Source organism: Hippopotamus amphibius, chromosome 13, assembly GCF_030028045.1.
Source record: "Hippopotamus amphibius kiboko isolate mHipAmp2 chromosome 13, mHipAmp2.hap2, whole genome shotgun sequence".
In the NCBI taxonomy this organism is placed as follows: Eukaryota; Metazoa; Chordata; class Mammalia; order Artiodactyla; family Hippopotamidae; genus Hippopotamus; species Hippopotamus amphibius.
In genome coordinates, this window is record NC_080198.1 from 33289720 (window position 1) to 33301777 (window position 12058).

Below are 12058 nucleotides of genomic sequence, written 5' to 3' on the forward strand. Positions count from 1 at the left end.
AGTTGCCCAGGATTTGTAATAATTGGATTAGGGGAAATGATGCCTGCAAAGTCCCCAGCAGGAATTGCAGCTGCTACAAGCTGGATATATAAGACAAAGTCACATGAGTAGAAATGCCCCTGATGTATACGTGCCAATTAGAGGCATCTTCACAAAGCTCCCAAATTGCAGACATTGCAAATGACCCTGAAGGGTCTGCTAAATTATTATGACCCCTAATATGGATAGCAATAAAACTGTGCTCTTCTGCCTATGATTTTAATATGTTACTAAACTATACAGTCTCATAACAAGAGAAATATTACCCTCTCTAGTGCTATACTACTCATAATTTGAATAATAATGCTACATTTCCTTATTTTAAAACTACTTCACACATTAAATAGTAGTTTTTACCACTGCCACTACTACCTTATTTTAGTGTCCTAAGTTGTCTTAATCTAATGAATGTATAGCATATGGAGTTGCCCTGTTGTTAATTTTAGGACAGATAAAGGTATCATACCATCATTCTTGTCTATGCTGTGTTTTATTAATCTGCTTTCAATAAATACTGCAATTATTCTATATTTTTATGAATTTTCACATATATGAAAGCTTTCTACATTTTAGGAAGAATGTCGCTACATTGTTACACTATGATTAGCTCTCGGTGTCTTCTGAATGTGTTACCGACTATATTGAATGTCAAAGCTTATAATTTTAGTAACTAATTGTGTCATATAATGCTATGTTAAATGGTATACTTTATAGTCTATCTTCTTAATTATAAGTAGCAAACCAAACGTTTTAATAAAACGTTCTGTGATAGGATACCCTTGGACATGACTGGCATCAGTCATTAAAACTGTAAATAGAAGTATTCTAAAATTAGCAATGCCAGGATAATAGAGAATATCCTATTTACTTCTTGCTCTCTGCAGTAATGCTGATACTCCCACTTGGCACTACACATAGGGGTACGTATACACAATCACTCCCTATGTTGGTAGCACAGCTCAATACCACTATCACTTGTTACTTGCTTAAATGTTCATTGAGGGTCTGCTCTGAGATGGACACTATCCTCTCCTTGGAGATGAGAATATAGCAGTGAGAAAATAAGAAAAACAACAAAAAAAAAATCCTTGCCTTCTTGGTGTTTATATTCACCCGGGGAGAGACAAACAATAAACAGATTAAATGGTGATAACTGCTATGGCAGAATATCAAGCAGGGAAGAGAGAAGGGTGGAGGGATGTGGAAGTTATGACTGTAAACAGGGAGGTCAGGGTGGACTATCAAAGAAGGAAGGACCTGAAGCAAGTAAGGGAAGAAGGCATGCAGATATCTGGGGGAAAGAGTATCCCATGAAGAGGGAGCAGCAAGTGCAAAGGCCCTGAGGCAGGTGCCCACTTAGCATGCCTGAGGAGCAGAAAGACCTTGTGGGTTGGAGGAATAGTAATTTAAAGAAGTATAATAATGTAGTATTGTTATTCCTATAAATACTGGAATCATTTTAGTATAAAGTAGTATGATAACATCAGTTTTTCTAAAATACCAACAGGATAATGTGGCCTTTTTAAAAGAGTTTAAGTTGATTTCTCCACATGACCTTTAGATGTCTGTCCTCTAAAGAAAGGCATTCTCATTTCTACCTAGGCATAAAGATTATTCCACTTGGAACGGTTACTTGGTAATCATGATCCAATGGAATCTGTTTTCTTTGGTTCAGGATCCAGCATTTTAGAAATGTTTACAGGTCTGGGTTGTTTCACATTCTGTAATATGTAAGACCAAATTTCATCTCTTGTTTATGGGGAAAGCCAGAAGCCAAATTCTCAAGCAATATGGTTGAGAGTCATTTGTAGTCATTGCTCTTTTCCTCTTCAAGTCTTCTCAGAATGAATGCCTAGGATTTATGACTTCTTTATTTCTATTCCCAAATAGTTCAACACTTAAATATTATGGAAGCTTGTGTTCTCATCCAAATTATGATTTCTATTGAAGTTTTGTTCAACAAAATTCAGGTTTCTGTGTAATAAATTCTTCTGATGTAGATGATAGTTTGATTTACTTCTGTAAATATTTTTATAACAGAGAGTGGAGCATCTAAACAATTGTTAAAATATTTGTCTAGAATCTGCTTTAGAGTAAAGTCTCTGCCAACAACCATCCCTTCTTGCTGTCTGGAATGGGTGATGTTTTCATGCACTTTCCAGTCTGCATTCTCAGCAATAAAGTGATAATAAAACCCAAACCAGGAGATTATGATTTTAATATACTTTATTTAAAAAGTACACAGTTTTAATTGGTTTCAATGGGTTTCAAGCAGAAGGGACACTGCCCACTTGCAGTCCCGTTTCTGATGAAGGGTGATAATAATGTAGCAAACTCACATTTGCATGACTGGCAAAGTAAAAAGAACATTTTGTCAACGCATCTTTAAGAGTTTATATCACGCACAGTTTAACATCATGAGATGTTGATGGCTGGACTATATTTCATGTCTCCTATGTCGCACCATATTTTGGTTCACAGTTTATCCATAATTTAGCATGCCAAGAGAACATCTCCATCAGTGTCACCTTGAGAAGAGCATCAAAAGCAGAGGGAACAGGATAAGGACCATCTTGGCCTGGAGATTCGGTGCACCCCCACATTCCCTCGCATTCTCCTACAGGGAAAGGCAGGGTTGGTTAGAGCAGAGATGGATTCCAAGATGCCTTAAACTTCCCAAGAAATATGGAGTGCCCAGATCTCTCCCTACTCTCCAGTGTATGAACAAAATCATTTGGAACCTAGATAATGCCAGCAAATGGTCTTGTCTACATTTCATCACATTAGTAATGAGAATCTCTGATTTCACTTGTCAATGCATAAAATATTCAAAATGACTCTGCATACTACTACGTAGAACATTCAAGAGGTAAAGAGCTGTTGGTAGAGTTGTCTGTTGTGATTATTTTATAAAAGCAAAATACTGACCTTCTAAATAAAAGATCACATCTCAGGGGGCTGATCATTTCAGTGACTTGGCTACGGAAGGTTTTGTGTGTGTTTTCTTTTTAATTTGGGGGAAGGGAGTCTCTGTTTCACAAAAATCAAATCATATTATTTACTTCTTTCCATACCATGATATTTATCCACTAATTGATGGAAATTTCTCCATCTCCATTACTCTAGGTCTATTTTATTCAATTTTTTTTCTTATTGATAGTCATTCATCTTCTCATCTGTTCTCTACTGCTACAAAGAGTGTTGAACATGGGTCCTTACCAAACAATGATATTTTTTCCTGCCTGGCCTAAGGTAAGATGCCCAGGAGTGAGAGTGCAGAGCTAAAGGGTGTTTTTGCCTTTGATAGCTATTGCTAGATATTTCACTGGTACCTGTATTTTCTGATCTCCCAGTGACTTGTATCTTTCATGTGCTTGGTTTATTTTTATATGTAGTTGTTTGACTTATCAATTTAAAGAGCTCTTTATGCTTTGATTTATAAATATTTTTTCAAGTTCTATAAATTGGATACTGACTCTCAGTTATCTTTTTCCATCAAAAATTATAATCTGTATATAGTTAAATAAAACTGTTTTTCTTCCATAACTTTTTGGTCTTGGATAAGAAGGCTCTCTCCAATCCCTAGAATTTCTTTTTTATTTATTTATTTTTAAAATTTTATTGACATATAATTGATCTACAATGTTGTGTTAATTTCTGCTGTACAGCAAAGTGATTCTTTTCCATTATGGTTTATCACAGGATATTGAATATAGTTCCCTGTGTTATACAGTAGGACCTTGCTGCTTATTCAGTTCTGTAATATAATATTTTACATCTGCTAATCCCAAACTCCCAATCCTTCCCCCCGACCCTTAGCAACCACAAGTCTGTTCTCTATATCTGTGAGTCTGTTTCTGTTTCATAGATATGTTCATTTGTGTTGTATTTTAGAGTCCACGTATAAGTGATATCATATGGTATTTGTCTTTCTCTTCCTGATTTATTTCACTTAGTATGATGATCTCTAGGTTCATCCATGTTGTTGCAAATGGCATTACTTCATTCTTTTTCATAGCTAGGTAATATTCCATTATATATACATACACCACATTGTCTTTATCCATTCATCTGTTGATGGATATTTAGGTTGTTTCTATGTCTTGGATATTATAAATAGTGTTGCTATGAACAGAGGGGTGCATGTATCTATTCGAATTATAGCTTTTGTCTGGATATATGTCCAGGAGTGGGATTGCTGGATCATCTGGCAACTCTATTTTTACTTTTATGAGGAACCTCCATACTGTTTTCCATTGTGGTTGCACCAATTTACATTTCCACCAACAGTGTACGAGGGTTCCCTTTTCTCCACACCCCCCTCCAGCATTTGTTATTTGTTACACTTTTTAATGATGGCCATTCTGACTGGTGTGAGGTGGTACCTCACTGTAGTTTTGATTTGCATTACATATAATAATTAGTGATGTTGAGCATCTTTTCATGTGCCTACTGGCCATCTATACATCTTCTTTGGAGAAATGTCTATTTAGGTCTTCTGCCCATTTTTCAATTGGGCTCTTTGTTTTTTTGTTGTTATTGTTATTGTGTTGTATGAGCTGCTTGTATATTTTAGAAATTAGGCCCTTTAGGTTGCATCATTTGCAAATATTTTCTCCCAGCCTGTAGGTTGTCCTTTTGTTTTGTTTATGGTTTCCTTTGCTGTGTAAAAGCTTTTAAGTTTGATTAGGTCCCATTTTTTTATTTTGCTCTTATTTCTATTGCCTTGGGAGACTGACCTAAGAAAACACTGGTACAATTTATGTCAGAGAATGTCTTGCCTATGTTCTCTTCTAGGAGTTTTATGGTGTCATGTCTTATACTTAAGTCTTTAAGGCATTTTGAATTTATTTTTGTGTGAGGGTGTATTCTAGCATCATTACTTTGCACATGACTGTCCAGCTTTCCCAACACCACCTGCTGAAGAGACTATCTTTTCCCCATTGTATATTCTTGCCTCCTTTGTTGAGGACTAATTGACCATAGGTGTGTGGGTTTATTTTTGGGCTCGCTATTCTGTTCCATTGATTCATATGTCTGTTTTTTTGCCAGTACCACACTGTTTTGATTACTGTAGCTTTGTAGTATTGTCTGAAGCCTGGGAGGGTTATGCCTCCTGCTTTGTTCTTTTTTCTCAGAATGGCTTTGGTGATTCTGGGTCTTTTCTGCTTCCATATAAGTTTTATGATTATTTGTTCTAGCTCTGTGAAAAATGCCATGGGTAATTTGATAAGGATTGTACTGAATCTATAGATTGCTTTGGGTAGTATGGCCATTTTAACAACACTAATTCTTCCAATCCAAGAGCATGGGTCCAATCCCTAGAATTTCTTATGAGATCATCATTTACCATTCACATCCATTCTATATTCTCCCCTTTGAACTGAACCTTTGTCACACCTAAGAGTTTCTGTTCTGTTCCACTGACCTCATCTCACCAGATCAAGAAACTTAAAGAAAAAATACTGATTTTTTTTTTCAGTGTTTATCATATATCTAGTTACCAAAGCAAATTATCTTATTAACTCTAGAAGATTTTTACTCTCGTGACTTTAGTGCTAAGTATGCAGTTCTGGTTTTAATTGAAGTGGTTTTATTGTTTTTGGACTACTGTTCATATTCCTATTTTATGTAGAGCTTTTATTAGAGGTGATCACTGAATTTTATCAAAGGCCTTTTCAGCATATGTTGTTATGAACACTCGCTTGAATATAGCAGCAAACATTCTCAACAAATTTCAAATTCTTTTTAGTACTATACTAAAATATAAAATATTTTCTAGTATTTGGATAGTTTAAATAATATTAAGATTATTTGCTATTTACAGGTGAGATTAACTCTGGTGGCATTTTAAAAAATGGTGGCATTTTAAAAAAATGAATATCTTCTCAGTCTCCCTACAGTAATTGGTCTAGGCTCTGGTAGCATTTTAAAAAAATGAATATCTTCTCAGTCTCCCTACAGTAATTGGTCTAGGCAAGTTTTCTATTTTCCAAGGTGGGAGTGGAGTTAATTTTTAAATTGTAATTTTTCTTGCTATATTTAATTTTTTGGCCTATAACATTGAAAGATGTAATTCACCTAAATTTATGATAAGTTCACCTTTCTTAGTACTAGGCTTAATTTTTCTCTGATCATCATTTTTGGTGTAAATGTAGTGCCTTTATAGTTGTGACTTTGTATGGTTAGGGACTTTAAAGGCTTATCATTCCACATTTAATATACTGTGACTCTTGATCTGACATTAATATTGCCACTTTTGCTTTACATGAATTTCTTATAAATAAAAGGCTGTCTAAAAGTAAGCAGGGGAAAATAATTTTAACTACAATTTGAAATAAGTAAAACAAGATGGTCAGAGCCACTTTATGTGTAATAGTGGAAAGTGGTAAAATTATAGCACATTTGTAATAGGGAAGATAGTAAAGAGGCTTTTGAAAAATATACATGGATATAATAAGAAAAGACTATTAAGTACAGACTAAATAAGAAGGCACTGAGAGAGTGGAAGTAGAGTACCATTAGCCTTCCTGTATATTATTCTTTGGTTTGCCTGAAAGGGATTGCTTCCTCAAGAGTAAACTTTTGAGTTATAGTTCTTTGACGACTGTGAGATTGTCATGGCAAATCTGATAGGAAAAGAGTAGGAAGCGTTCTCAGATTACCTCAGGATGGAAGCCATGACAAGATTCCGGACGCCGTCTGATCTTCTGGGCCTTTAAACGTTCACACTTAAGGGATTCGTTATGTTGACTGTAGTTAAGGCATATTTCTGAGATGCTCCTTTTCCTTACTCTGTATTTCAGAGGTCACAACTTGGCACCAAACTCCCTTAACAACTTCTCTGTCTCCAACAGTGGAAAGGATATCATCTCCCCCTCGCTAAGATTTCGCCCCTAGGTTTCCTTACTGTTGATCCCCCTTACCAGCTTCATCAGCAGTGGCTGGACCTACACACGAAAGGATATACCTGATTTCAATGGGTGCCATGGTGATGGGGGCCACAGACTCACAGAGGCAGCTACTGTCCACCACCACCATGAAGAGATTGCTGCTTGGGATCTGCTGGATGACAAAGGACCTGTTGGAACAAGAGGCAGAGAGAGAGTGAGTGGTCATTTACCATCCCTCAAATTAATAGCCATGAGGAAAACTTTCCCTGGGGTGGGGAACTACTACAGTATTTTGGAAAACAAGTTTCAGAGACTGTTTTACTTCTCAAGTTGCCGCCTTCCATGAGGCTCTTCACTTTCAAATATGAAGCTTCACTAAGAAGACAATAGCTTATAACCTATAGCTACGTCCATACATAGCTCATAAAACTCACCTTGGAAAGACTGGACTTTTATGTGCATGAAACAGGAGAGTCAGAATTGGCTAAATTACCTCAGTTTCCAAAGTCTAAGAGGTTAGGCTTTTCGAAGACTTATTTCCTTCTCCCAGCGCCTAAACAAGTTGCATTTGATGTTCTTTGAGGTGTATTTTTCTCTTCTCTCTCCCTCAAGGACAGACTGAAGCTATGTCATATTAATGATAAAAGATGAAGTGGACTTCCTAGATCTTTCCCTGAACAACTTTGTACAATGTCTGCTCGTAATAGAGGTACATTGTTTCGGATGAAATTAATGCTAGCTGCTTAAGGAGCTCCATCCTTCTCAGAGACCAAGTGATGCTGGTACTAAAGCCATATAGCACTTCTGACATTCTGCGTCCATCTGTACAGCTAGTCCAACATAAGCAAGCCTAACGACACCTCCTTCTCACCCTACCCAACACAATGAAATGACAAAGTAATGTTACCATAAAAGTACTCCTTGAACCAGAAATACCAGTGACTCTTTGGAGGAACAAATTAGAGAACAAATCCCATATTCTTCTAGAGCCAACAGATTAGCTAAATATTTAGACCCAGGCCCAGAATCCCTGTCACATCAATTTTTCATGATATTTTACCAAATTCAGTTTAGTCAGATGAACTAGACTACAACCTTAAAAAATGGTCAATTTCTCTGTAAATTATCTTCATTTATCTTTCAAAAAATTTGTTCTTTTCTCTAGAGTATATCTAGTATAAGATATGACATGAATTTTTATGATCATAGGGTACAAATTGATAGAAATACCCAAAAGGTTTGATGAATGCATGACATTTAAAATACAGAGCAAAAACTCTTCAGATCTAAGCAATACAGAATATGTCATTTTCAAATGCAGGGATTGCAACACGTTCCAAAGAGCAGAAAGCTTCAATTACATGTTCTTCTTTTACAGTCTGGTAAAACTAGAAATTAATAGCAAAAAGATATAAACAGTGGAAATTAAAGGTTAAAAACACATCCAATTAATCCTTGAGAATTTGAGAGTGGCCCAGACTCAGATCTGTGCAGTATGACCTTAAATACTTTTATTGGGGAAAATTCTACAAATAAATGAACTGTTTTTGAATCAAGAAGCTGGAAAAATAAGAACATAAACCTGCACCCGTACCCTATGCTCAGTCTCCCCTGTGGTACAATGGGCTGACTCTCCTCTCCAAAGCCCAGCTCTCAGGCTCCTGCAAGGATGTGACTGATGGAAGAAGAAAGAGGCGATCATTGTATAAACAGTTTCTCTTGTCTACTTGCCATTTTCTTCAGTTTACACAAAACTCTCCCTTAAACTTACCTTTGGCTACCACTGTTTCCTCATCCTCATTTATAGTACAACTGCTAAAAAGAATTATACACAATCAGTCTCTCTCTCTCTTCTCTCCCTCTCTCTCTGTCTCTCTCTCTCTCTCTACTTCCTCACTTCTCTTCTTTCACAAATCTACTCCAATAAGGCTGTAGTCCTTACCATACCCCTGAATCAGTTCTTGTCAAGGACACCAATGACCTCACTGCTTTTCTTCTCAGTCTCCTTTGCTTCCAGTTCCTCCTTACCTGCTCACTGTCTGACGCTCACAACAAACTGTGCTTTCCATGGGAGGAAGACTGCATGTGTCTGCCCATGGTTATCTTTTATACCCAGTCTGGGCCAGAGCAGACGCTCAGTAAATATTCACTGACTCAATGACAGAATGAATTTATAAAGATAAAAGCAGAAGAATAAGATGCAAATAAAAACGTGAAGATAACTAAAAGAATCAAACTCCGGCTTAAAAGAACAAGGACATAAGTCCATTTCTGGCACTCCTGTTCAAGAAAAAGAAGTCACAAAGTTGCATTAAAACCCAAAAGATACAGAGGCATTTTAAACATTTTAAGTGAGTATTGTGTATATCATTACAAACAATTTGAAAATTTAGAGCAAACACACTTTGGGGGATAAAGTATAAATTATCAACATTTGGCCAAGCTATAAAAAACACACGCAAACCAATTTCATGAAAAAAACCTGAAATGCTCATTGAGAATCTACCCCCAAGTGAATACTACCAAGTCACCCAAAGAACAGATATCACTGTGTTCACAGAAAACCTGTGTGAACCCACTGACCAACTATTAGAACTAAGAACTAAGCAAGCTGACCAGTTACATAATCAGCATATAAAACCACAGCCTTTCCCTGACACTGGCAATAACTGATGAAAAAATATTTATGAAATAAAGAACCATTGATAGTATCAATAATTACTATGAAATGCCCAAGGATAAATCTAGTAAAAGACATTTCTTTATGAAGAACATGATCAAACTGTACTAAACATAAAAAAAAAAACAAAAAAAACTCTAAGAATTCCACAGTGGTTGTGGAAGGGAATGGTTATATATTAAAGGTGTCATTTTTCCTTCAATTAACCTTTTAATTCAAAGTAATCTCAATAAAAATCCCAATAGGAATTTTGATGGAATTTGAGGTGATGATCCTAAGATTCATTCACAGATTAAATATAAAGAACTGTCTGGAAAATTGTATAAAATTGAGTTTTATAAAAAAAAGAGAGAGAAAGATGCTTGCCCCTAATCAGTATCAAAACCCATAAGATAACTTACAGAAGAGGAAACACAGATGGACATCTGATATGTGAAAGGGATCCAATCTCACTAAAAATTAGATAAATATAAATTAAAATGAAATCAAAATGATGAAATGCATTTTTCACTAGCAGAATGACAAAATTTTAAGTCTGTGTAATATCAAATGATGGAGAGTCTGAAGAAGTGAATATTATTCTACACTGCTGGTGGGAAAGTAACATTTTACAGTCACTATGAGAACAATTTGTTATTGTTAGAGTGAAAATCATTTAGATCTTATTTTTCCAGTAATTTTACTTCTTAATAAGAGAAACTATTGTCCAAGGACCCAAGAATACATATATAAAGATGCTCTTGGTAACATTGTTCATTGAGAGGAGGAAAAAACAAAACCCACCTGAAAGCCCATCAGTAGAAGAATGATTAAACAAGCAACAGTGTGTCTGTTCTATGGTCTACTTGCCACCAGATGAAAGTGTAAAAGATGTCCATTTACTGTCATGGAAGATTACCCAAAATATACTAAGTGGGAAAATAACATTGTAAAACTATACATAAAGTATAGATATTTAAGAATATTTAGAAATACTCATCTAAGAGTATTTGATTCTGCTACAGAGAACAAGAAAAATAAATGAGATGGGTAAGACTTATCAGTTGTGTTAGGAATAAATAGTATCAGTAAGTAATCCATGACCCATGTTAATATAGAAGGAATAAATGGACAAAACAAGTGGAGCACGTGTGCGTAGAACACAAAAAGGGACAGAACATATGAAGTGTCTTCCTAGTGATAAAAAGGAAGGGAAGGGCCAAGTGAAATTAAATAGTTATAAGGCACAGATCACATCATCTCCTGATTGACACTGTCACCTATGTCCTCTTAAGTCAACCCAATGGCAACTCCCATTCTCTGCTTGAGACACGCAGATAAAAGTCATGGCTGCTCCACAGATTAGAGGCAATTTACAAACCTGACCTTTTGTCACTCCAATAAAGCAAGCATGTATTGGTTCCAGGCAGCTTCTATCTACTGGCTCCCATGCCCTCAAGCCTGGTCCTCTTATCTCATCATCAGTGGGAGAGACGGCAAGGGAGGAGGGGATGGAGGGGAAGGAACGTGATGACAGTGGTGGAGGAGAGGAGAAGACTGGGAATAATTGTTCAGGGAGACTTAAACTTAATCTGTAACACTGGAATTCTTTAAAAGGAGAATGTGTACATGTATTCTTAAAACATTCATAAAATGCAATATTATGCTGGGGCAAAGAGTATTGATTTTCTCATCTCATAAAAAAGAAAACTGGGACTCAGAGAGCATAAATCAACTTCTAAAAAGCTGCGCAAATAAAACGTAATTGTGCCCATTTTAAAGATGGGGAAACAGATGAACTGACTTCCTAAAGTAACAGGGGCAGAGCCACAAGCCTCTGGAGCCCAGGCCTGTTATGGGGCTGCTACCATAAGCAGCCAGCTCTCTGTCTTGTACTGGAATTATTAGTGCTCAAGCTCATTGAGGGCAGACCCAATGATCACTTGATACAGATGCTTAATGACACCCAGCACAAGATATTATTCCTTTTAACACGTTTACCCTCCAAGGTGAAGGCTCCCCAAGTGTTCTCAGGAAGCCCCACAGCAAACTGCTGCCACTCCATAACCCCAGTCCTAGGAGATGAAAATCTCTGCAGGCAGCTATTACTGCAGTGGAGGAAAACAACCGCCTACCAAGGATTTGCCAGCGGAAAGATTAACTGCTTTTCCATATTTTAAAGACTTACTGTCTGCTTATTAACATGGTTCTTCGGAGGGGTCTGGCCAATGTTAGCTGTACATTTATGTGCACAACGTGTATTTATGGCCCAGGGTGCAGGGTTGAACTTCATAAAACACACCTCCATCCAGCTGGGCCCAGCCGCCAGACGGACATCACTGTGCAGAGGAACCATGGCCTGGGGGGTTGGCCTGGGGGCCAAAAAAGGCGGAAGGGAAATGCCTCAACAGAGAATCACAGCAGTCGGTCGTTTCTAAGCAGGGATAGGTCAAAATGCGTGAAATAA

General features: G+C 36.8%; 1 protein-coding gene across 1 annotated transcript in view; it reads right to left on the reverse strand.

The window, feature by feature from the left end:
- Positions 1–2250: 2250 nt before the first annotated feature.
- The window catches only part of CACNA2D3 (calcium voltage-gated channel auxiliary subunit alpha2delta 3), a 781884-nt gene continuing 772076 nt past the window's right edge, over positions 2251–12058 (reverse strand). Inside the window, exons 36-38 of the mRNA XM_057705866.1 lie at positions 7008–7120; positions 6705–6787; positions 2251–2656 (exon numbers count right to left, since the gene is read on the reverse strand). Of these exons, the coding sequence (XP_057561849.1) occupies positions 2564–2656; positions 6705–6787; positions 7008–7120 (289 nt within the window). The 3' untranslated portion in view covers positions 2251–2563. The remainder of the gene's footprint in view (positions 2657–6704; positions 6788–7007; positions 7121–12058) is intronic.